This window comes from Buceros rhinoceros, unplaced genomic scaffold (genome assembly GCF_000710305.1).
Source record: "Buceros rhinoceros silvestris isolate BGI_N320 unplaced genomic scaffold, ASM71030v1 scaffold11129, whole genome shotgun sequence".
In the NCBI taxonomy this organism is placed as follows: domain Eukaryota; kingdom Metazoa; phylum Chordata; class Aves; order Bucerotiformes; family Bucerotidae; genus Buceros; species Buceros rhinoceros.
This window is the reverse complement of record NW_010429766.1, coordinates 18,748-46,745: the sequence shown is the minus strand read 5'-3', so window position 1 is coordinate 46,745 and position 27,998 is coordinate 18,748. Positions and strand designations below refer to the sequence as shown.

The 27,998-nt window shown below is 37.0% G+C and overlaps 1 protein-coding gene across 1 annotated transcript; it reads right to left on the bottom strand.

Annotated features, from left to right (window-relative positions):
* Positions 1 to 27,785, bottom strand: TTLL7 (tubulin tyrosine ligase-like family, member 7; the record flags this gene model as incomplete). The annotated part of the gene is made up of 14 exons (XM_010142783.1): positions 27,624 to 27,785; positions 27,344 to 27,472; positions 26,587 to 26,708; positions 25,833 to 25,900; positions 20,567 to 20,725; positions 18,864 to 19,080; positions 16,194 to 16,358; positions 15,225 to 15,383; positions 9,443 to 9,537; positions 8,627 to 8,774; positions 8,474 to 8,547; positions 5,480 to 5,615; positions 4,573 to 4,659; positions 1 to 196 (listed from the first exon to the last, which is right to left on the bottom strand). Coding segments are annotated over exons 1-14 (1,780 nt in total), but the record flags the coding sequence as incomplete, so codon positions are not given.
* Between the last annotated feature and the right edge of the window lie 213 nt (positions 27,786 to 27,998).

Here is a 27,998-nt window from a genome sequence, read left to right as displayed (position 1 = left end):
CTGACCGTTCCAAAGATTTGTATTTATTTTCTTCAAGATCATATGAAACTTTTTTCTCTTTCTTTTCATTGTGATCTTCTTTTTCAGTTTCTTCTCCTGATTCTGACATACTGCTACCACTATCACAGCTACTATCAGTATCGTAGTTCTTTAGTTTTCTTAAAGGCTGTGCACTTTCTGGCATTGTACACAAGGGCTAAAGCACACATCCCCCCCCCCAAAAAAAAAAAAAAAAAGAAAAGAAAAGAAAAAGAAATTGAATTCCATCATAGTTCCAAAAGAATGCATTACTATCACATTAGGTCCCAGATCCAGGCCGGTTGATTTGTACGTAAACAAATGGGAGGGTAAACCCTCCCAAATTAGATGGGAAGATTGCCCTTAGTTTTAGAATAAATACTTAAATATTTCATTAAATTCACTACCCAGTAATCCTAATCTTTCTCACATGAAGAGCAGCATAACATAGTAAGGGGGAAAAAAAATTATTTTATTTCAAGTACGACTTACACTATCAGACATGTTGAATTATAGTTTGAAATCATAAACCAAGCGATATCGAATACCATTTACAATCAGTTTCAGTCCCCCACTGATATTTGCACTCACTGAAGCTATACTTTAACAACGATCAACAAGAAGTAAAGAATACAGCAGGGAGCTTTGTCTGTTAAGCCTCTGAAAGAGAAAGTGATTAATCCACATCCTGCAGAAAGCAGAAACTGGAAGAATACAGCAAGCTATACTAGGTGTTTTTGGTATCCTGCATGCACATGGGATTTGGTGTCATTAGCTAATTAATCTTGTGCTACTACCAAGGATACCACGAGATAAAAATCAAAAAGTAGGAGACAGAGAAAGTGATGAAGAACAGAAGTTACTAATGAAAGCTCTTCTTCCACCTACCATCAGGCAGACAAGAAAAATACAATATCCTCCATTAGATCTATTTTCCTAAAAAGGCTCACGTGGTCACTTTTTTTTCCTACACATTTTCTTTCTAGTAACTCCCAGCTATAAGAAGCTATGGTGATGGCTTCATCCTCCTAGTCATCTAATGGACCGCAGTTAAAACTCTTATTTTAAAAAAATTAGTATCATAATTTCTGAACATATTTTGGGTCAGAGTGACTTTCAGGATTAATTTAAATTGTCCTATTAGCTTAATGTAATGCACCTAGATTTATTGTGAAGGGCAATAGAAAAAAGCCCCAAAGATACTGTTCCTGCAATATAACTCTTTATGACTAAACATCTGCTACCTAAACTTCTACTCCAGCCAAGGAAAGAAAGAGATGTCTGCCACGAACTTAAAAGCAACAGTACGTTTACGCAAGCCCAAGCTATTAGACCAAAGAAGGAAGAGTTAAAGAAGAATATCCCATTAAGGAGAGCCATAGCAATTGTTCAATAACCCAAAGAATATTTTGGTATCTACCTGCTGAAAGGACAAATTAAGGTGTCTCAATATTTACTGCTTTCTCAAAAACAGCAGTCCTAATCACAAAATGCTGTGTATCATAGAGGTACATTGACCAGACATTCCTGATGAGTTATACAAGGTATAATAAACATCAATCAAAAATCACAGGGGCTTTAAGGTAGATCTCATTCCACTTAACATGCACATTCCTCACACATTCTACACTACACAGTAAGAACATCCTGACAAAGACTTCACATCAGTTAACAAAGAATAATAGAAGAAAGGTCAAAGAAATTACAAAAAGAAACAATGACAAATAATAGCTAGATCTGGGTTTAAACTGACCTCTTAAAATAAGAGATATTTGATTGCTTAGCAATTCTAATCACCTTGATTTTCCCCTTAAGCTAACCTGATTTTTCTTTGATTAAACTCATCTGATTATATATCAGAAGAATAAAAACAAAAGTAATTGCTCATGCCCTCTAAAATACCCGTTATGTTATATCCTTAGTTCTTTTTCCTGCACAAACAGGTGCAACCTAATAAACATGATTAAACCTTACTTACAGTGTGTAAGTATAAGGTGCCCTCTAGAGGCTACAAATAAACTAGGCATTTCCAGAACGTATTTACCTAAGTAGAATGCAGTAATACTTTAATTGCAGGCAAAGATCCCCTCATTCTGGGACTTTCTTGACTGCCTGTTTTCTACTCTGAACTCCTGATCATATTCAAATAAATAAACGGCTGAAATTTCTAGCAAATAAGGATTAGTTGTTACATGGAAAGCTTGTTTATACATACACACTCCTCTACCCTTCAGATACATACAAAAGTATATATAAATGTGTATGTATACAGGTGTTTCTATGCATGGAAGAGGTTGAGGAGGAAAGCATCTCTCTCTCCTAACCATTTCAGCTGTTCTGTATAGAGTTTTCTGAGTCCTGACCGTTCCTTTTGCCGAGGAAGAGAGTGCGCCCAAGGCAGAGCATCTGACCTTCAAACAGCATTTTCTGTCAGCAGGCCAACTGCCAGCTTTTAAGGAAGAACAGGACTGTGTGACCATCTGAAAGAAGCTTTCATTCTGGGTAGCATAACGTGAAAAGTGCTGTTCCCTCAGGTTTGTTTTGTCTAGTAGATCTGTGTGATCTTGCATGTGATATTTTTTTAATATGCTAATGGATCTTTACTTGTAGGATTTTGTGGTTACAGGAGGAGTTTTACAGCTGGATTATTCTCTTATCTGATAGATTGACAGGCAATAGTACTGCTGTCTACCTCACTCACCAGATTTCTATACAGATATATATTGTATTCTACATATCTCATAGAGACCCTTTACAAAGAGGTGGCCAGACAAACACAGAATATTAGCCATATGCACCTTACCCCTTACAGGAAAGAGGTGATGCTCTTTTTGTACAAGATACAAGGATCATCCGCAATGGGCATCTATATTTCAAAGGGATTGCACAGGATATTATGCAACCAGGGAAGTCTCCAGTCACTTGCCTTCACTGTAGGTTTAAATGATTGATAAGTACATCAGGACCCTAAAAAGGATGCAGGAACAGAGATCCTGTACAGCATGAAGTGTGCACACTGCAAAGAAACGAAACAGTCTCCTGGATAAGCTAGTTTCATTGCCTGCCCTTTTGATTTCATCAATTTTATGCAAAAAAAAAAAGTGGGATATTGGTCATAAGCGATTTTTTCTTTCTCCTATAAGTGCAAACAATATTGCACTAGTAGAGCAGCTTGTAAGCAACAGAATCCATTCATCTGCTGTAAAAAACAACCTTGTCAAATAGTCTTACTCACAAACTTAAAACTAATTAAGAGAGGTTTCACAATTTGGGCTCGGTCCCCTATTCAATGTTTATGGCCTCCAACTTGGAAATGGCTTGTGTGCAACCAGTGTAGAGATAGTATAGATCATCTGTGTGCATACAATCAACTAGACAGATGATCTTTAAGGGCTGCTGGGAAAAGACAGAAGGAAAAACGTGACTGAGATGTTAAACTTGAATTAAGTGACCCTATGTAAAAGAACTGAAAACAAAACTTCAAGGAAAAGAATCCCTGAAGAATGTGGATTGAGTATGTTGCTAGGATGAACGAGATTTTTTTTTTTCTTTTTCTTTAAACGAATCCACCACTAAAGCACTAGCTCACAGAATCCCCATATTTGTAATGAGGTTCCTGCAAATCTATCCTAATACCAGATTGGGTATGCAGATCCTCTTTCCAGTATGCAGGCCTGTAATAAGATGTAACTCTTTGGATGCCTGCACATATCTAAAGTAACCCTGCAAGCTCAGGATAACTGTCAGCATTCGTTTTGTATAGAAATTTCCGGATTTGTACACCATGCAATCAGAAACATAAAATGCTGTAAAAACAAATTACATGCATCCATAAACAAATCCATCAGGAACATAAATGTTCCTTCCATAAAAGTCTTCTAAGCAGACGTGACCTAAAATGTTTGCAGGATGTAAGAAACATACTTATTTTAGACAAGCCCAAACTATTTATCTTTACCGGCTTACAGAGGTACAGAGTGTATTTAAGGCAAAAAGACTTGCATGAACTATGCGCACAATGAGGAAGCATTAAGCTAAAAATAATATAATAAAAATTCACTTTAAAAGCAGATTTTTGGATACAAAACAGGTTCCAAGACATACTGTACAACCCTTCTAGCAAGTAAGCAAGCTACAGACACATCATAATCATAATTAATCCTTTGAGCTTCCATAGCGCCTCTTATCACTTGATCTGAAAATTCCTTAGAGGCACTAATTGATTACAGATGAAAGCATTCTTTTGAGATAGGCTATGGATATAAAAAACATTTCACACACTGAAATCAAGAATCTCTTGTACAACAGTTATTGCCACGTTGCCACAACAATTCCTCAAAATAGTTTAGAGAGGAAAAGAAGGATCTCGTCTCCAGTTAAAATTTTAATGGCATTTACTTGGGCAAATGGTAGTTATGCTTCTCTTCATATTTAAAAAAAAAAACAAGGCCAATGGCAGTCTGACGAAGAAAACTTCCATCAGGATCAGCTAACGAAATTCCCCACTCAGTATTTTACAGAGTGCAATAAAACATCCGTATCTAAGTCAATTACCTTAGGTCCTCGCTGCCTGGTGCATTTTCCCATTAGTTTTTCATCATCTATTTCACACTGCTCCAGAAGATCCAAAATGTCCTCTTCCTACAAACGGGAATTTCACCACAATTAATTCAAAGCAGGACATATCCTATTCTTTCAAAATTCAAGCACCAGGCGGTAGGGATTTGAAATTATTTTGATTACTAATTTCTGAACAAGACTAGGAAGCCCTTCACAGGAGGATATAGAAGCATTTCTTCTGATGCGTGCATCTCTGCTTGCCATCAATGTGAAATTGAAAGTAAAAGTCGAGCCTTAACATTTATTAAAGATGAAAGGGTTGAATAAAAATTCCTGTAAAAATGCTGGATTATGCCAACTACGAAGTTGGAAAATTATTTCTCAGATTTCACATTAAATCACGTTAGTTGGTTATCTTGAATATAGCCATTTTCCTGCTGTCTCTTGACTACATAAGCAGGCAATCAGGCAGATTTTTTGGATGCCTTAAACTAATGGAACTGGTTTTATGACATCTCTTGTTCCAGTCCATACAAGTAGAAGAATAGGCTGGGGACATTAGTGGAGGAAGAAGGAGGCAATTACCAGCTCAAAAGCAGTTTCTGCCAAGCTCCGGTTTGGCCAGGGGAAGGCTGAAGGTGAGGGAAATGGTAAAGTAGCTTAAAGAAGCCATTTTTCTATCTATCTATCTATCTATCTATCTATCTATCTATCTATCTACCCTGTCTCCACCCTGCATCCACTGCAGTTCATCCAGATGCAAGGATCTGGCCCAGAAGCTGCACAAAGAATAACAATAAAATGATGAAAACATTATCAAATGCTATTTATTAGCCATTATTGTGAAACTAATCCACAAGGTCATGAATTCCTAAAGCCAATGGTTCTTGTGCTTCAGTACCTTCATTCTTTTTAAAGGGTTATTCATTTCCCGCTGAAGTGAAGCTGCTCTCCCAGCAAGAAACGTCTGGAAAGCAGTGGCTAACAAACTCTCATACTTTTCAAGTAATGACTTATCATCAGGAGGGTAAATTCGCCTGAAATAGGGGGGAAAAAGTTGAGTTTCAGACAAAAGCTGGGCTACTTAACACACTAGGAACAAAAGTAATGGAGCTAATTCACAGTCTTCTATAATGCATACACATCCCAACTAAAATAATTATATAATGGCATATCATACAACATATACTGTGAACATTTCTCTCTAAATCTAATTTTAACCCAGTGAACACATTCATGTTTAAAGCAGCAATTAAGACAGTCAAAAGAAATACCATGCAGGTCATTCCAGACATATGCCAAAATGCAGTGTTCTGAAATTTCAGTGAGTGTGAATGATGCATGCAGGTGTGAATGACTCATGAAATAGTAACAAATTCAAGGCCACAAAATAATTTGTACTAGCAATAAAATTTCACAGAACAATGACAATATCCGAACAATTGCTTTAAGTTAATGAGCATGATGTAAATTAATGTAAAATAATGGAATATGTACTGCATTTGAATGCTAAATCCTCCAAAATAATGAACAGGAAGAAATAGATACTATAAGAAAAAAAATAATTTCTGGTACACCGATGTACAGGGTGACACCGATTTTCCTTTAGAGCAGCTACGCCATTATTCTCTAAAATCACAGGCAAGGAGATTATGACGTGAGAAGCAGGACTTGGTGATTTATTCATGCTCATCAAGCAACAATGGGCTTTGAAGAAAACCACTCCAATCATTTGTCATGAATGCCTGAAACACAGCCAGAAATTATGAAGGTGGAAGACAATTTTCTAATATATTTAAAAAAATAAACCAAAAGTTAATTCTGCCTGCACTGCGCAAAGCACAGGTACCATGTACATATCAGCTCGCATTATGTGACTTATGGTTTCGTGGATCTTTTGTGAACTTTTTACAAGGTTCTTTCTCCTTCTTCCTTTTCACTCTTCTCCTCCTTGAAAAGGTATCTTTCATGATCATTTTGTTGCAATGAAAAAACGATCATTATGATGCCATTAGACTCAGGGCAGTTCAAGAGCAAACCAAAGATGGTTCTGGTTTGCATACAGCACTCGTAGGAGCTCTAATCTGGTTCCAGTGAGCACTTTTTTAATGGTGTGGATTCTACTGCTGAAAAAGTGCCAAAGAACAAGACTTTAAAGAAAGGATATTCTTTACAATATATGTAGAAAACCACTGCTGCTAAAGGCCATTTCAAAGTCATATACATACTTTTTTCAGTTCCTCATGAATTCACAAAAGCTTGAAAGCACGGCTTCTACTTTGACAACCCCGGGACTCTCACTGGAATCAGTGGGCTAGTTGTGCTTGCAGACACCTGACTAAGCCAATCACTCAGCTGACATCCACAGATTAAATCAAAGCCTGCTGAAGCTGATTTTAGTTTCTCTGGGTTTTTATTCAGAAAGTAATATTAATCCATGCAATAATACTAGCACCCAAAATTTCCATGGTTCTGTGGCAATGCCTGACAGAAGCTAGTCCTGCTCTGCAGGGGAAAAACACAGGAGAAAGTACTGCACAACACTCAGATAAAATTTCTCTGCATGTCTAGCCAAGATTCCTTTACTTCTCAGGCCCTGTTGACTCTTCAGCCTTTTTGCAGACACTTGGTAATAAGAAGTCACAGTGCTGTTGTGCCCTTTTACACGTGCACACTACTCATAAAATGATACCTCACTTTTCCAGAGGAAAAAAAAGTATTTTTGTATTTTTATTGATTTACATTAAGCAAAAAGCTAAATAAAGAGAATGTCTGACTCACTTTCAGTCAAGAACTGAATAAGCAACCTAAAATGTGGTCAGTTAAAAAGTTAGACTTCAAACTTATATCAAAAAAAATGTATTCAAGTGTCACAGTATTTTTCTTATAGTCTAAAAAGCATGAAAGTAACTGCTTCATTGTGTGAGTTTTTTTGCTGTACTAGTTCAGATCCACATATGCCAAGAAAGGATGTAATTAAAACTGGGAATGTTACAAAGAAAAAACTTTCTGTAAGCAAAATGTTAATTCATCAAAAACAAAAATTTCACAGAAACATCTATGAGAACTTTACTGGGAATTATAGAACATCTGCTCCAAAAAAGCAAAGATAACTAACTCTGACAAAATATGCGAACTCAGACCTCCCACATCCTGGATGAACGTTATAAAGAGTGGGCAAATACTCCCGTCATCTTTTCCTAGCCGTACTCTGCTCCCTTTCGCCAAATATTCATAGTCCTTGCTTTCACTTCTCATTGAAGCAAGTACCAAGAAATAATAATAATTAAAACATCATAAAACAAAATTCTTATTTTCTGGCCGGTGCCGATCGTAACCATCAAGTTAAAGCTTTCTTTCGAATGTATTTTACCAAGGAATCTGGATATTCATGTTTAGGCCTACTAAGACTGAAAATAAAAGTGTAGAAATATGAATACAGTATTTCAAATGCCATTCTATCAAAAAAACTATGAAAGCATAGTTTGGTTTTTTTTTTTATAGGGGAATACTCAGATATCCTTTTCAACAGGGGAGTACTCACACCTCCAAATTGCCCTCCTGCTAGAGATAAGAATCATCATACATGATTATAGAACAGGTCCATAATGACAGTCATGGTTCTTGGTACACTGAATGTGAATAACCATGTCCTTCAAGCAAATGTCTTGCATAAACACTAGGGTGACTGATGTCATATAAATTCCTAAGTGCATGCAAAAATTTGGAATCAAAAAGAGAATTATCTGCTTTAATACCTGGTGTACGTGTATTTATTTTCTATAAATGCCTACGTATTTTTGGCAGAAAATTATCAGCTACCATAAATACTTGTTTCCACTGTTCCTAAAAAAGGCACCGAGAACTTCCTACTCATAGAGTCAAAAATAGTTACCTGTAGTTCCCCATGTGTCTATTTTCATGCTCCTCTTTGGAGATCTGTTTACGTACTTGTGCAAGTCTTTCCTTCTACAAATCAACAAAATAAGACAATTAAATCAAAGAAAGCGTAAGCAAGGGGCAAGAAACAGCACTTTTTCCTTCCTACCAGTTCTTCTTTTCGCCTTTCCAGTGTGTGGCGCTGCTTCTCCCAGTCTGAGGAACCTGGCAACAGCTTTTTCATTGAACCTTGACCATACAATCTTTTTTGAGCCTCAGCCTTCTGTTGAGCTAGATTTCTCCTTTTATCACTTGTCCTGAAACACATGTATCATATTAAAATATGTCAATCCAAAGCAGCTGAGTTAAGACGCACTTTCATCTCAAGTAGATAATCTGTATTTTCCAGTCAGTCACATGCAGTTGATGATATAAAATTAGAACTGAAACGCTCATTAAGAATGCTTTTTCAAAAATATTAACTTTTATGGCTACAATATTTGCACACTTTAAGGTGTATTGTAATGACTCTGTACTACAAATTAATGTACAAACGTGGCTGCATCCATTTCCTGAAGTGTAGATTTTTTCCAACATATGTCAACTACACGGTTTTCCTAGAGAGGGGGTATGTTTTTTTACTGTATGTGAAACTATCACCAAAGCAAATTCCCTGTGTGGCCACATGCCCATGACTGCACTCATGTCCCCACTTTGAGATCTGTTTGCAAAATCATTTTTCAAAAAGTTTAAAAATTACTATTACCACTTTTTTTTTGCAAGCACATGAGCAATAAAAAAAATTAAATTTGGGTTAATTTCAATATCAAAACTGATAGCAAGAGAAACATTTACATTTTGAAAATATGAAGGTGAAAAAAAAGTCTTCACTTTCTCCTAGTCCAGATCAATTTTAAAGGGGGCGAGGGGGGGAAATCAAAGCAGCAGAAAGAGAGCTAGACTGAAGAAAAGAGGACAAGTTTACCGTATGTTGAGAAGCTTTAATGCATTTAGCAGAACGCCTTTTTTTACATCATAGTCTATTTTTTGATCAGTTCCAAAGCTTGGGGCACGATTAATCTGGAAAAACAAGACACAGAAGACTCAGGATTATTCAGGTTCACTATTCTATTGTGGCACATCTTTGGGGAAACCATTCTTTCAAATACAGCAGAGACAGAGAGAATACACGTTGAGAAGCTCATTTCCTTTAGTATTTTTAGAGCACCAAGTATCACAGATACTGGGAGCCAGGAGATGTATCTGTCAACCACCAAATTATCCAGACACTTAAAACGAACACCATTCAAATATTGGCACTGTGAATCCAGTCTAATCTATTCTTGCTTGCTCTGACCATGCAAAGTGCTGTTAAACACATTATAACAGACTATATGCCATGCTACAGTAGTCCAGCACAGGAAGAGTTAAACTCTTTTCTAGTTCCCAGTCTGAAAGCAACTTTGAATACAACTTTTAAAAGTAACAACTATATAAGGACAGAAAAAGGCTCTAATTCAAAGTCTTCTCAAGTATATTTAAATAACTATTCAGATACACTTTATGGCAACAGCTAGAGATCTAAGCTATTAAATCAGTACATAGTGTGAAAACATCACATAATTAACAGTCTCAGTAACAAAAAGCTTATAAGCCAAGTACAAGATAAGAGATTAAAAGTGTTACCATAAATATAGAGGAACAAGGGAAATGTAACCAGGAATCAGCGAGACTAAATCAAACACGTAACAGCCAGGAGTCTCAACGAACCACCATGTAACCACTGCCAAGCTTTGGAGCCCCTGCTCAAGAACGTCAGTTTTTGGAAAGCTTTGAAGAGGGATAATGAAGTTGCTGCGCCAACATTTCTAGGAATGCCTTCCAGGCTGGTAAGAAAATTTACACATGAGCAACCAGTGCTAGTGAGAGGCAGGACTTTCACCTGGACAGTGAACGAGCAGTGCTGCTTACAGAAGGGGCAGACACCAACGCGCTTCAGAAGTGAAAACTAATACCCTGCAAATAAAGTTAGTACGCTCAAAGCAGAGAGCAAAAGTGGTTCGTTATAATTTTATTTTAACACTTTAGATAGATTAGAGCATCTTAGAGCCTTTACAGCTGTGGGACAGAACTACAGTGCTTAGTGAGCCACCAAGTACCCTATTGCAGAGTTCCAGCTGCCCCGTCACTTACACTTAGAGCTGAGAGGTACCTTCAGCCTTTGAGAATCAGCTTGTTTGCTGGTTTTGCAGACAGGCTGGCAAAGTGAGCAATGAAAGAAAAATCATGAAAATTCAGCAGAAATAACAAAAAAGTGTACATGAATTCTTTTTTGGAAGACTTTCATCTAAGTATTTAACAGGCCGATCTCCTCAGACTGACCTGCTCATCTCCTATCACATCACAAAGGCTAAAGGTTATCACCATTTTTTCTATACAGTGATAGTACAAATATCTATTGACATTAGTTTTTTTAAAACATGTGAATGCCCCACTTCCAGCTAAGCAAATATGTAAACACTCAGAGAAACAAACACACTGTTGTATTTATATTTGGTTTAGGTACTTCCTAGATTTACAACAATTTGAAGTATAAAATTTAGCATTAATTCTACATTAATAAAAAAGTTATAAATATGTGTTACTTACATGAGCACCAGCGATTAATGCTATGAAAAGTGTAAAATAATTTAAATTACACTTTCTTTCCTCAGGGCGAATTTTGCCAAAAATCTACATCTAGCACTTCTGAACAAACAAAACCATAATGACTGTGTTTATCAAGCAGAAAATTAAACTGGGGTTAGGAAAGATATAAAAAGGCGTATGAAATGGCATTACGAAGAAAAATGCTATTATGCGACATTACACAATCACTCCACACTGAGGTTTCCGTCACTTCAATGCAGTCCTCAATTTTTTGACATACCATTCACGAGTGATGTTTGAAATCCCAATCCTACTGTGACCTCAATCCTGAGGAGTAACCAGAGGCGCAGTAATAACAGTGATCCAGTTCTGGATACAGCTGTTGCAAACAAGGCTTGGTGCAGTACGTGTCAGTTAGCAGTAGAGGCATACAATAAAACATCCTTGATCTACCTGAATATCTTCCACGATCAGCACTACTCCCAAACTAGCAGCTAACTCATGACAGATTTTTAACACTAATTCTGGAGTTATGACAGTGTCATGCATTAGGGTTCTTTGGATAAACTGTCTTCAAAACAGCAAATTTTCCAACAACGCACAGAAAAGAAAAACTACTTGATAAAGAAATACAGTATTCCTGGATACAATGCTTCCCACATCTATTTTCACAATATCACAGTTTTCTCTCTCAAATATCTGCTTTACTGGTGATGATACTTTAGCCTCTCTACTTCCTATGACTTCTCACTAGCTATAGAACTGAATTGTCCACGTAAGTTTTTAATTCCTTCAACTGAAATTTTCGACTTTGGTTTCATAATTAAAATTTCACTGAATACGGCAGAGGGATACAATTAATCAAACTGCTTGTATGCACAGCAGCTGCGTAGCTCAGTGTATTTCATAACTACACACTTGTCAGTACAGCACCTCATATCTGTAATGCTTAAATTAAGAAGCGTAAGTTGAAGTACCTCCTGTGAAGGCAACCATCCAGAGCTGCATTTGCTAAGGGTTCTGATTTTACAAAAATTAAACTCTGTAAGTGTGTAAGATACATCATCATCTTCTTCACCGAAACACTGTACAGATTTCAGCCTGGCATTTCACCTCTTTACCAAAACAGTCAAAGAACATATTCTCATCTCCCACTGCTGCAGTCTATTAGTATGCAGTAGGAAAAGAAACTTTCCACTGTTTGTCACACATACCTGTAAAAAGACCTTCCAAATATAAAGACAGATTACATGAATGACTCTATAAACCTAAAATCAATTGAATAAAATATTACATCCTTCCAATAACCAGGATTTATTCTCTCTTCAATCTGTAGGACAGCACGAATGTTTTGGAAAAGAAGTGATTGAGATTGTCAACAACGGAATTCAAAAAGCTAAGAAATTTTTAAACCATAAAAATCCTATTACACAGAATGCTGTTAGTGGCTATCATTGAGGAGATCTTTGATTAGAGACAATCACAAAGATCATTGTAATCACTCGTTTCTGAACTTCACACATCGTGAGAGCGCTAACTGCCTTTTTCTTAGCTTAAGCAGAAGGCCGGTTTTCCACGGCAGTTTAAACTAGTTCCAACCCAAGCCATCATGCTCTGCCTGCTTCATTGTTAATGGACCAGTAATTTTATCGGGAAGGCACGTCTTGAAGATTGTTGACAAAAAACAGGATTGTATGAGGGGGGTACAAGCAAATGATGATAGCAAAAGCCTTGAAAATGCAGAGACTGAGATACACACTGATCACACTGATCAAGCAGCATTCACTACAGGAATGCACCCTTGTGAACTAGGTAACACTGGGTTTAGGGGTAACACAGAGAACACAGAGTAGAATCCAGGAAGTGTAAAACACACCACTTATGATAAAACTTAGAAGCAATGTGAAATTGCTGACCAGTGAAGAAACAGCCAGTAAGTGGATGATGGCAGCCAATGAATAAGAATAACACTAGGTAAAACTAAGAGCAAAGAGGAAAAAATCTTCACCGTCAACATTGTGTTTTTCCTGGTGAAGAACACAGATACTGACAACATGGTACAACCACCTACCCATCTTTTTTTTTTTTTTGAGAAGTAGACCTCTCCTGCCCCTTGTTGGCCTTTGGATCTCCAGGGGCACAGGCAGGGTAAGCATAACACAGGAAAAAGGCGTAGATACCAGAAAGCTTGTGTATGTGATCTTTAACTCCTTATTAATAGGAATTAGCAATAATTAGATACTTTGGCCTAAGATGTCCAAAGTAATTTTAACAAAGTTTTTAACTGCTAGTTCAGTTACACTAAATAAATCTGTGGATCTGTATATAAGGCGAGTTTCTCTCACCCACATAAATCACAAGGGAAGTTGCGTACCCTGCACTTGAGGTAGTTACTAAAATGTGACTTTTTTCTCCTATAGTCACGACTTTGAGATCTCAACTGGATCTCATGAGGTTGAACAAGGGTAGAATCCATCGAAGAACTTCAACTGTATCATTTTTCTATGAACCCAAGGGAGGTCTGGGTAGTTGTTGCTCCCCAGAAGGGATGAAGGCTGTTGGGACTGCACAGATGCTTGCCAGAAACATTTGGTGCCACAAGATGGCAATCACGCATTTCCCACAGCCCTCACTTTGGTAGAAGGTTCCGGAAGTTCAGTAGCATCAAGGAGCAGGAAAGCTACACTGCATCAAGGCAGTACAAACAGAAGTCATCTCAGGAAAGCAGAGTCATTATAATGTGGCACAATTTATTTCTTATAATAGTTTATTAAGCTATCTGTATAACAGAAAATGGAAATATGAAACTAGATTTACTATCCTAACCCTAATTTGGCAGCTTTCCCACAACACAAGGAACATTTGGGACCTTGTGATTAGTACTTGTTACCATTGTTATAAAGAATTATTCACTCCCCTAAGGGAGTTTTGGCAAGAGGGAAATGGTGGAAACATAAAAGTGAAAAGCTGAGAGAGAAGCCAGAAGTCTTGTAGAAAAAAAACCCCCCTCAAATTATATAGATTATATACATATATACATGCACACACACACACACACTGCATATATATCACATAGAGTGTATATATATACACACTACATATTCGACCTTTACTACACAAGATATAGTATGCATACACACATACACTGTGCATACATGCACATACTGTGTGTGTTCTGACAGTGCTGCTAAAATCACAAACAAGCACAGTAAAAATTAGTGGATGAATACAGAAACTGAATGATTAAGTTTCAAAGTTTGAAATTTCTCCAGAAACCCAAAATAACAAGTCAGCATTTTCTCCTTTATGAGATCCCTCCCTCCTAAACAAGGAGTCTGGGATAGTATGATTCTCCTCTGAGATCCATTATCACAACTGGTGAATCAAACCCCCCAAAATCTCCATACTGCATGTAAACATCAAAGGAGATAGAAAGATGTCCTTCAGAATGGATTCACTACACATGCTGACCCTCCGTCTCTCATGGAAGAGGTCTTCACTGCTACAAGGCTGCATGAAATGCATACACAGACCAACTTCTGTACATATGCAAGCTACAGGCAACCTACAGATGATAAAGTGGAAGTGTAGATCTAAATCAAAGGGATAGAAGGCTCTGCTCAACAGAAACAGATATCAGCTTAGTACAGACTAAGTTCATGTCATGAGCTGCTTTTGGCTAGCACATCAAAGCCACCAAATATGCCTACGTCACACACACCCCCCAAACAGAACATTAAGACCTGCATTCACAGAAGTTGCCAGAACCACATTACAGAGCCATACTCATGAATGAAATCTATGTAGCACCCATTGGCTATAAACACGGTCTTTCAGCTACAATAACAACAGGATTAACATCACATTTCTCATTAAAACTTTCAAAAATATCTGAAATGCAACCAGGAAAACAATTACCTTTACCTGTGTCTCCAAAAATCACTGCAAGGCAGTTTTTCCATATGGATGCTGCAGAAAAAGCATCATCCATGTACTCAACAACAATACCTCCTGCAACACACAGATTTTCTTTGGAAGTTTTCTTACACAGATACGGATTCAGGTGAGACTTAGGTATATTTACCCTTAAAAACTTTCATTTGTTTAAAGAGGTTTACCTCTAGGAGCCATGGTTTTAGTTTTCTGTCCAGCAGAATATCAAATCCCAGGACTTCAAAGCAGACACTGTCACTTCCTGGTGCTTGCCCTGGCCTGCACATGCGATAAGCATGAAGAACATGTGGCTCTGCAACTATGAGAGTCTTCACTACTAACTCCTGTAGGGATTTTTTTCAGAAAAATTCATCAGGAGAGAAGACACCACTACATATTGAACTAATGAGCTTCATACTTTCATCTTTTAAATTTCCTTAAGTATCTAGTAAAATAGATTTAAAATACCAAATAAATGGTCTATAATAAAGAAACGATTCCTATGGTATAATAGATATATTTTCTATATAGCTCTGGAGTATATTGTTATACTTTCATTGTACATACGTCTTTTTAGATATGCAATAATGTAATTACTAAAGGCATATTGAGAACACAGTACAGTATAGCAAATCTTTACCCATTTCATTTTGCAAAATTATTTTCAATTAATATTCTCAGAATACTAAATACAGATGGTGACTAAGCTCTAACAATATTAGGCCTATTCCTCACCTAAAGACACCTGAAACATATCCACTGACTTCAGTGGTGCAGGTTTAAGACCACAGATACATGCAACGCTGACTGCAGTTTTGTAAATATTCGCACGTAAAATTTGCTTTATAGACTAGAAAAGTCTCCAAGAATTTAAATGAGATGGTTCCTTTGTATCATATTACTTATGTGGACAGCTGTTTAAAAGGGCTTTTGTCCCTCAGAAAAAGTTTAACATTAAATTTATAACCAGACTCTGAATTTGGTCTTTTAAAGAACGTTGTCATTTATAGTATGTTCTTTCTGGCATGCATTGCTGAGAATTTGGACTGACGAAGTTTCAGAAATCATTCTGGATTCCAGAAAAAAGGATGGCAGAAGCAATTGATTTTCTAAAAATATACTAAATAAAGAAAAGCATATTGGTTTTATCTTACTGAAATATCACTCCAGAATTTGGAGACATCAAGATTATTTGTTTCTAGAAACTCAGTAAACCATTTTATGGAGCGTTTGCTTCCTTTGTCTTCCGTTTCATCCCGTTCGAAGTGCTCATTATGTTTATTGACAGAGTAGTTAGTCAGATGCATATACAATTGACTCTAAAAAAAAAAAGAGAAAAGACATTTAAAAAAACCTTAAATATAACTCTAGAATTATTGATTCAAAATAATTAAAAGAAAAAAATGTTAAATCAATAGTGCCAGTCAAACAGTTCATATCTGCAAATATGTGCAGATTTAGTGTTCCCGATTCTCAGAGATTTCACCCACTGCATATTCTAGCCTTCTTATAACAAAACCTGTGCTCATATTTAAGCCAGTTGCAGTCAACATCTGGTTAGGCAATATAATATATCTGCCATTTTTACAGGTCTGTATGTAAACAACTACCTAAAAACGTGAAGAGCAATTATCATAACTTACAGAATGATTACATTCCACAAGGAGCAAACAATAAAGATGGTATTTTGAAGTGCTACTTTAAAAGTGCTAAAAACCACTCTGGCATCTGTTTCACAGACAAGCCCACATTTCAGTTTTCACTGCAGCTTATTTATGAGAAATGTTCTCATTATAGTGATACTTTAAAATATCTTTTACATATAAACTCATCTGCCATGTCGATATCTGCCAAAATTGCTCTTTTTTGACTGTCTGGTAGCCATATATCAGAGGGAGGTAAATTTCAAGCTACACATTAAATAAAGGGGAGAGTGCTATAGTTCTTCTATGGAGCAAAATATCACCAGCTATAGACACGTTACCAATTGCATTTAAAAAAAAAAATTATCTTTCCAAGGCAAATTTATAAATCATTATTATATGTTTACATTATCTCCCAGTAGAGATATTAATACTGCTTTCTACTTCTACTGCCATGACTGTCCTCATCACAGTGACAGTTCTCTGTCACATTTGATTTCTCACTTGAGCGTAGTTGATACTCTAAGCTGACCATAAGCTTTCTGTTCCAATTCCTTTTTGATAAGACAGCCAATAGATAACATGAGCCTTCTGCTGTCATTTATCTCTCTGCACTTACTTAGGCTTAAAAAAACTTAATGAAATTAACAAAACCAATCCATTTAATTGCAGGCTAATTAACAATATATTGTATTAGCACTACAAGTAATGATTTTCTCCCATGTCTTCCCATTACTGCTTTGAGAATCACTCTGAAACCTGTTGGGTTTGAGTCATTATACATGTCACGTTTCCATTAAAATCCAACTATTTCAGACAAAAGCAATTATTTTTCAGACAACCAAAAATGGAAGCGTTTTGTTAAACCTCTCAACTAATCTCTAGTCTGAACTTATCTGGAACAATGTCACTGTGGAACAGTGTCATCCAAAGAACAATGTCATTAATGATAAGCCAGGTTATTTCAGACAATAGACAGATGACAACATGAACTGTTGTGAGAACCCAGAAACAACTGCCTGTTCTGTTTACCTGCTCAGAGCATATTTCGGTGCTGCTAATGCCAAGATTAGTAACAATAAAAAAGAAGTGTTAAACCCAAACTATTCCAAATATAATGCTGAAACTCTTGCAAATATACCGTTTGCACTGGACTCCAAATTACACCTGCATTCTTCAAAGCTGCACTAAGAGACAGTCACCGGTTTAAGTGACAAGTTGGAAAAAGGATCTCCATGTGTTGCCTATTGCATAATTATACCGAAGCAGCTGTAAAAGTATATGGTATGGAAAAGGAAAGATACAGTAGCAACAGCATACAGAGTGAGGTATAAGAAACTCATTCTACTGATGCCTCCCAATGCTTCAAATCCATTCCTGTCTCAGCAGACATCCGCATTTTGGTCTGTGCCAGAAGAGAGGGGTTACACCTCTCAATAGGGGAAGATGCCATACAGTGAACAGGAGGATTAAAGTGCCCAAAAGCTGTAGCATGTCCCTTACCATTTCTTGCTTCTCTGCAAATCTATAGGCAGCCCTGCGATATCATCCTAAAGTTGTCAAGTACATACTCTCCTTGCCCTGCTGAAGGGGTCACTGAAATAGCACCAGCAGCAGCTTCCCTCATGCTCAGGGACTGCAGTGACCACTCTTGCGCACTGGTCGTTTGTATCGCTGTTTCTCTGCTTTCTGCATAAGTTCCCAACAAAACAGCTGAAACATTGCCAGATCCTCAGCAGAAGGTCTGAACTTCAAGGACATTAAACAATGATTTAGCAGGGGATAAGCCTAATCCAACCTCCCGTGCCACCCCAAACTGAGTCTCAAATAAATATAAAAGCAATGTAACTGTTAGTGAAGTGGTTGGAGTTCTTTACTTCATTTTTTCGGGGTTGAATGTCAATAATTGACATCTTTTAGGAAATATTTAAACTCTTTAGCATACATACATGCAAAGTCATATAAAATTTTTATACATAAGCAATAATGCAGCTATAATTGTGATTTTGACAGAAAAGCATCAGTAAAATATCTTTCATTTTAAATTTTTCTCTTCAGAGACAATGCAAAAGTTCGGACAGACGAACACCAAATTAAATCTCATGTCACAACTCATTTTATTTTACCTCCTCCAGACACTACACACATATAAGCCATAAATTGAAATAATCTCCAACTTACCAAATTTGAGTCACTGGGAGGATGATACTTTTCCGTGCCCATTCTCACCAGTCCATCATGATATAAAAATACTTTTAATGGATCACATGAGGTTACAAGAATATACACACGTAAATCAAACTTGTATCCTTCCATAAGAAATGGCTTGTCAAGATATTCCTGAACAATCAAGTGATCCTGAGCTTGTAACTTTTCTCCATTTCTTATTAAAGAGATCCTGGTAGAAACAAAAGTTATTTTAAAAACACAGACCTTTGACGTTACTCTTCAAAATACATTTTCGTGGTCACCCAGCCAAGCTAAAGTCTACCTGGAGAAAGAGACATACGTATCTGATTTGTAGGGCAGAGAAACAGTTCCACTTGCTTACATGGCTTTTGGTTTCCTGTCCTTTATGGTGCTTCACTGGGCGGAAAAGGCAATGAGCCGTTACAAAATAACTGTTTCCTTTGATTCAACAATTTGTAATAATGGGTTCTCTTTACACTTAGCAATTGTTTGGCAGAACGAGCAGTCTCCAGCTTCTGTGATTATTCCCCATGCGGCTCTAAAAATAGGCTTCCGGTCTTTCTCACAACTTCTGCCCAAGGTACGGGTTGCAAAGAACTTCCAGTCCTATCCTGACTTAGTGATGATGTTTGCAAAGCAGAACACTGATCGGTACAACTAAAGATGGCATAGATTAAGCTCAGTATTTCTGCATTCCTGTTTCCCCACATCAGAATGAAAAATGGTTTATATACAGACTATAAACTGCCAGCCCATAGACTTTAAATAACAGCTAATATTTTTCAGTGTATAATTATTAATCCTGAATTCTCAAAGCTTTGTTGCCTTAATCTTACCCTTATTCTACCTTACCTTCAGTTTATCTTTGCCCTTATTGAGAGGACTGAAAAAGATGGAAATGGAGAAATTCGGGGCTTTACTTCTACAGCTTTATTATACTGTATAATCCAAGTTGATACTAAAAGCAATAAAATTGAAATATCTAAAAACAAGAACAGAGTTAAGAACTAAATTGCAATATTTACCTCATTGTGTTTTACTCTGCAGCCCTGTCACAGGCAAAACTGTTTCAACTCAGCCGCAGGTTGCAGTTTCTTCAGGGGTGTCCCTCCTCTGGCACAGGTGTCCCCTCCTTCTAAGAGTACACCTCCAGCCACATCCCTAACAGCTTTTCCTGTTTCTCCCATGCCTTGCAGCTGCTGCTTTTAAATACGTTTGTGCTTCACTGACTGGCTGCTGTTTTGGCGAGGAATGGGGTGGTTGGGCTGGTCTCAGAGTGGTAGAAGATCCTGACCTTCTCCCACACGACAAGCCTGCAGACCCCAGTCACTGAAACCCCGCAGTTTACGACCAATACAATCTCAGCCCCTATGTCTAAGCACAAGAGACTAATACACATATTTTAAAGCTAAATTCACCATGAAAATAATCCTGATCTTAAGAATTATTTGAGCTTCATCAGAAAATGCATTCTCTAATTATGCCACATTCAGAACCACATTAAAATACCACTTTAGTTTTGCTCTATATTTTAGCTATTTCTGCTTGTTAAGACTTCATCCAACACTTGCACTTTCACGCATCATGCAACTTGCAATATAATCTTCTACTAACACACAGCTCCTGTTACTGTTGTATACAGCATTGGATTTCACCTTAATGGGTCAGAAGACTGAAGTTCACAGGCAACTTACCCATGTCCCATTGCACCGTTAGCTGGTTTGACTATGAAAGTTTTCTGCCTACGTTTCTTCTTCAGTTCTTTAACATAGTTCTGAAACTGTGTGTATTCTGCAGGGAAGATCCATGTTCGAGGAATAAAACTATACTCCTGAGGCTGACTCTTGATCATTCTGCAAAAAGGTGTCATTTAGTTAAAATATTTTAACTACTTTAATCGTTCAATTCTTGGGATTACAAAGCATTTACAATAATTTGACAAGGAAAATTTTTTAGCAAAATGCTGTAATATGAAAGCAAACTTCTGAAGCTGTTTAAGAGCAGTTAGACCTCTATGACATAATCATATGCTTATTTAAGAACAAAAAAAGCAGCCTATCCTGTGCAATTTTGCTTATTATTATCATATAGTCATCTCTTGGCATCCAAATCACTACTCCTATAGCTTTTATTTAGTTACTCAGATAATTTAATGCTATTCCTAGTCTTAAAAAATACTAAAATTACAACAGAATGTGATTATAGATCATTTCCTACCTAACAGACTCTTCCATTCCTCTTTTTTTTTTTTTTTTCTCCTCTTTGGGAGGGGTAGGGATATTTGGCAACTGTCTTATAATCTGTATCTATAATTTTCATACGGATATGTGTTTGGCGATGTATGAGGATCAACACACACCAAAATAAGAGTACGTAGGATATTTGGAGTTTCTTAATGGGTGCAAAAAATATTAGTTACAAGGACTGAATTTAAAATCAAAATGGAAGCAATTTAAGAAGAGGGTTTTGTTTCTTTCTAGTCCTTTGAACGAATTTCAAGAGTCAGGAGTTATAGTAAACATACTTTAACACAGGCCAAGCAACTGCTCATGCACCTCCAGTACAGGGCAAAACACACAGGTTTGGATTTATGTTTAGTAGCAGCACACCGTGATGAAGTTTCCCTAAGCACCTTATTTAGTGCAAAGAAAGCAAAGAAATGCAAAGCAAGACAATGGTCGGAAACAGAAGTAGTAAACGAAAAAAAAGGTTAAGACTTTGTCAGGAACAATTTCTGAAAATTAATCTGGTTAAAGGATGAGCAAGGTCCTGATCCCCCTGCTTTAACAGCTGTGGCAGCGAGCATATCTCATTTTATAGCTGTTGTCTGTGCAGAAATACAAATAGAAGAGGAAGAATGGTAGAGAATTCAGTTAGTAGAAGTTTCCACCCCCAAAAGCTATGCATCTGGCAGATAGGAAACACATACCCACACCATACTGGCAGCCTAGGCTAGATACACATGGGTGTAGCTTTAAACAAACTAGCTTCAACACTAGTTATCAGCCAAGTTACAGGAGTGTCGCACGAGAAAATATCAATGCGGTTGTGAAAAGGCAGCGATCTAAGATTTATTAATAGTGAGAGGTAGATTTTGTAGCAGCTCTCTATCACTAGATATAGACACAGACAGACGTATACCCATCCACACTCGTGTTAGCGAGGTGAACCAGAGAGGCCAGCCTGTAGTTAAAATTTCCTCCCCAAGCTGAGAGTGAATACTCACAATGCTCCAGCAATCTCAACAGACCATTATCGAGTCTCGAGAATCCTGACTTTGTCCTGACCTCCTCATGCCATCTGTACCTGAGAGGCGTCTCGACCCAGGGGAGATGCTGGACACAGCCCGCTGCGATCCAGGAGAGCCCAGAGGCTCTCGCTTTAGGATCACTGTTTACAGGGTCCGAGATGGTTGACTTTCATCAGGTATTTTCCCACTCTGGCCCACCTTGGATGCTGTCATATTCTGGTGTTTTCTGCCAGTTGCGCAGACCCAGAAATCGTTGATTTCCGATGTTTGGTGTTGCCCTCCTGTTGGCCTCGACTCCAGTACAGATTACCAGGTTATCACGACCCAAGTACTCATGTACCAGGCTATCAGGTGCTGACCATCTCCCAAGGATAGGGAGAGCAGTGCAAGGCTGGGAAAGCAGGCCCAGCACACCGAGGAGGTGCCTCAGTGTTCTGCTTTGCCGTCCTTTGCGATCCGTGCCCGACTGACCCCAGCTTGTGGCCCGGGGAGGAGGAGCAGGAGGTGTGAGGGAGAGAAATGGCTTCAGGTTTCAAGCGGACTTGGAGTGGCAAGGGGACCATACCACCACAAGGAGCAATGTGGGCTTGGTGTTACTAGTAACTGGTATTACTGGTACACCACAGTTCCCAGCAGAATAAACTCAGCCTTTGCTGAATTAAATACTGCTGCAGCTAGCTTGTTTCAGGTACTCAGAACAGCTGAACCTTCATACATAACCTCATATGAAATTGGTTTGGGTAACTCAAAACTAGTCTGTGACACAGGGAGGGCACACCTAAAATACAAATATCCACAGACCAACAGAAAGCGATGGAATGTTTAAAAAGACATTAACTGACATAGGAAGTTCCCCAACTTTTACTATGATGAATTTTAATACTTTTTAATTACTTACAGATTTAGGTATACTTCTTTTGTATATATTTATATATTAATAAAGAATAATAGCATCAGGATAACTTAAATGTAAAAGAAACTTCTGATTTCATTTCAATTTTTCATTTCTACTCTGAGTCTACATAATAATCCTGATGCAGCATAAGACACTTTTTCTTTAAGTAGCTCAAATACTAACAGAAAAAACAGAGCTGCCAACCACATCTGTAAGGCTAGGACTGCAGCCAAGCCGTACTGGTATAATAGATGCACTGTCACCAAATCGTTCAGCCAACTACTCACCAAACACTCTGCAGAAACCACAATAGCTATAGTAGTCTTGAAGTACTGTATGAGGTTCGGTGCTTCTGCAGCTTCATTGTAACTATGATTTTTACAAATCTGGTTTGATGAAAGCCACCAAATATTCATTAGAAGTTTTTAAAAACACAGATTTTGCAATTCATGATTGATGCATATTTTTAAACTACTCTCCTTCTGCTGTATGTTTACAAATGTTATTCCCTTGCTAACTGAACAGCTTACTAGGCAGAAATTACCCTATTTTTAAGCAAAAAGCAATTCCTGTGTAAAGTTTCCATCCCTCTCCAAATCATTTATCGTATGCATCCTGAAGTGTTACATGATAAAGGCTTGCCATTTAACTTGCAGGTCTCAGTACACATACTCCCTACTCAATGAGTATACCTTCATGGTGTTCTAGGTACATTAATATTATTTTGTCTGCAAGTGCATCAATTCTACATGCCTTTTTCTATCTTAGGCACAACTGGATAGACTGCAAACACTTAATACTACGAAGCAGAATACTTAACCATTGTTTACAAGTTCTGGTGCTCACAAAAAATTTCAACAACAGAATTCAGCTCTGTTCTTTCCCTGTTTGGCCCTATTCAGAAATGGCTCAAGAACATCATCAAGCAGCTTGCAGAAACAAAACCTTTTCCACTACAACAGCCCTATTTTCTAGCACATCTGCTATCCCCTGCTATGGGTAGCCACTTTTACTCTGCTGCGTTATCCTTTAGCCTTTGCTGTCCTTACCAGGAGGTCTGAGAATTAAACAACAACAGATTATTCTTCTTCTGAGTGTTATTTTAGCTCAAGGGTGTGGTCAGACTGTGCTCTTGTTTCTCAGAGTGCTTTCTAAAAGAAAAAGAAGAGTCTACTCTCCAGCAATTCCCAGCAGTTGTTTTATGAACTCTAAATGGTACAAAACCCACAGCTATTCTGTATGAGTCAGTAACAGGAACAGAAAAGACTGCAAAAGCAGCATAACAGCAAGAGAACAGAATTAGTGTTTCTGCACAATCCCGTCCAAATACATTTTAAGACAGAACAGCAGCTGTACAGAACAAACTCCTCCACTCTACAGACAACAGCTTCCCAACCACGTCTCCCACCAGACTTGTGATTTCACACACCTATGTCTGTTTCACAAGCAGTCTCAAGGCATCTAATTTAAATTATTCTAAAATGTTAATACTAGGTATTGACTTGTGAGGCTAATACTGCAAAAAACAGGCTGCTGATGTTAAGTGAAGTAACACAATAAGTCTAGGTCAAACTTATCTACGTTATCAGAGAAATTATTCCCATTTTATCTATACGTGCAATCTTCACACTGAGTACCTTTAAATTGTGTTTCAAACTCAGAATTCAGTAGGTTGAGAGAGGTATACTCAGACTGTTTTGAAAACAGTGGGTGCATGATAACAAGCACCTTTTGTCCATTTTGAGCATTTTTTTACATCACAGAACTGTAGCACTACATATCACTGTCTCCCAAGCTGACCAATGTTGTTCCACCGTTTCCAAGACCCCTACAAAGAACTGTTTGCCTCCATGTGCTACCTCTATCTTTTTACAGAGTTTAAGTCAGGAAGGAGCAGTGAAAAGTGCTTGTGTAGCATGTATTGACACAAGGGAGTCCTGGCCCACGTGTAGGCCACGTGCAGACATCATGGTCATGCGCATAGTATTCACCTCATAATAGTTGCATACTTTCTACATGCTACGTGTTTCAGTTACAAAAAACAGGAGTGAGAGACAATGAGATATCACATTAATTACATTAACACATGAAAATAAATTAAATTCTGGTGACAGAAAATGCAGTATAGGTAATGTTGGGGGCCAAAATACTAACGCTATTAATAAATGCTCTTTAAACCAACTTAGATTAGAAGAATCAAAATATTCACAGACATTTATCATTAAACTTTTCCTTATTACTAGGCTGTTGATTTATTATTTAGTATTGTTTACTTACACGTCTTACAGATTCTCAGCTAAGATAATTCCTCAGAACCCAGTTATTGCACTACAGTGAGAAGTTATAATTAGATAAATGAGCCTCTCTGATGCATTTCTTACATAAACGGTAAGATGTTTCACGCTTAAAATTTGATATACACAAAAATATAATCATTAATTATTTTAAACAAATACTATCCATCCACATACGAGTTATTTTTTTCTCTTTTACCATTACAGGATATATGCCTGGGTGTATTATGTATTAAATGTATCGTACAATAATGTAAGCCTCTCCTACATTCTACAACGTGTAGACAGAGAATTGAACCCTCGTCGTTTTCAACTGAAGTCAATTGGAGAGATACAGTAGTCAGCTCCAAAGCTACAGATCCAGGACAAAAGCCCAAGTTATTAAGAACCTTTGGAAATTATTCTTGGTTCTCTCATAGCCTCTTAATAAAAAGAAAGGAACCTTACAAGGAATAATTCAGTATTGTACTGCATTAAATACAATGTCTGGAACACTTCTTAACATTTAGAAGAAAGATTACTTAGTCATGTTTCTTGCCAGAAAATCCTTTCTGCAGATCTCTCCCATTCCTGGAAAATGGTTGATTCTCTGATGAAGAAGAAAAAAAACGAAGTTAGATGATACTTTTTAGCTTTCCTTGCATACTACAATCATTTAGAACATTCAGCTGCATGCTCAGGCAAACATAAAAAGTGCTACATATAAATTATTTAAGATAATATTTTACATTATACTATGTATTCTTAGCCATACTAAGGATGCTATAAATTTTATTCTCCTCCACCAACATGAGTATGCCCATTGATCTAATTTTAGACAAGGAAGATGACTATCATACTCTTACTCACAAAGCCACCTAGGAACAAAGAATGCTATCACAAAGGAATGATAAAGAAATTATTTCTTCATATAAACTGTGGAGAAAGTTCTACTTGATAACTTACTGCTTAAAAGCTTATGAACAACTTATAAATGATGTTTTGCATATTCTTTCAAACTCTGATCATTCACAACACCCAAATGGCAGACAAAACTATGAAAGACCAGCCCCAAATATTTAAACACCAGATTTCAAGTGGTATGAACAAATAAGCCTGAAAAAGAGAACAGGATTTTAAAATATATAGATTTTCAAATATTTAAAATATGCAGTCTGGTTGGTGGGGTTTTGTTCTCTCCATACAAATGTAAATTGACCAAAAGTGACACAGGTCTAAACATTTTGAGTGAAGCTGTTTACTGAACTATGTCAGGAATCTTAACTACCACTCTACCTGATAGTTCCGAAGTTCAGCAATCTTTTCTTGTTGCACAGCAGAATCACTCCATATAAGATTAGCTGTTTCATCTTCATCACGTGTCTTCACAAATCCCATTTCTCGTATTACTACACGTACTGTAGAGAAATCACATACTTAAGAAATATTTTGAATTCTCAAAATTAAAAAAAAATTAAGATTTTACAAACTTCCAATATTCAACTCTTTATCTGAAAACAATGTTAGCATGCAAGCTATTATTTGTCTTGCAATATTTCAATCAGTCTATTGCAAATGCATACATTATTTTAATATTTGAAAAAGATAAAAGATTGATTACGTGCCAGGCATAACTCAGAGTCTAGGAGAAAAGATTTTTCTGAAGTAATCCAGGCATCAAAATACAACACATTAGTAGATTTCATCGAGAAACCTCTGCATAATAATTAGAGTATTTAACATTAAATTTACGCTGTTCATCTTCCAAGGCTTTAACACATTACAAACATATTTGTAATTCATAACCAGAGGGTTTTTCCACAGCCTTCTTGATTACTTAAGTTTTTGCATTTCGAGGCCCTTCCCTGAGTAAAAAAACTTAAGTAATAGATGCACAGCGATCAACTCAATGTTACAAAAGAAGAACAAAGGTTTCTTACAAAAGAAAATCCTTTGGAAATTCCTCACCATCTGCATTAATTCACTGCATTTATTCAGTAATTCACTCATGTCAATGGCTATTAGGATGAAAACAAAATATGTGGCATCCTACCAATTTCATACTTTGTGCCAGCAACATTCGCAGTGATGACTCCATTTTTCTTCTTTCTGACTTTTCTTTTAATTGTGCTTTGAAAGGGTAGTTCTGAACTTAAAGTCAGAGGAGCAGTTCCATGGTTATCTTTGAAAAATAACGGAATTATTAACATCTTTATATCTCGAATAATGTATACAAGTGAACTAAAAATATGAATATTTACTTTGTGGCAACTTAGAGATACAAGCATACTGAATAATTAAAAGGCTATGTTAAAAATCCAAGACTAGCATACCTCCCTCATTAGGCAAGGATGGCATTATAACCTAGGAGAGTGCAGGAGCAGAGCCAAAATTCCGTTCCAAATTCTCAGAAAATGATGGAGCTGTCAAAGCCAAATTATTTAAAGTTCCAGTCATATCATTTCAGTCTTTGGTTGTAGCAAATATTAGTTCTGGAATGGATAGATATCTGTGTTAAAAAAAAAATACATGAGAGACTTTGTTATAGACAAATCCCGTAAAAATATAAACAGCAGAAAACTAAATATGGTAATGCTTTTAGTAACAAGTCGAAAGTAATGCTTATTTTAAAAGATTGATCAAGGTATTGTAAACACAAAACTTCGTTCATTATGATTTATTATGATTATTTTGGTTCTGGGAAAAAT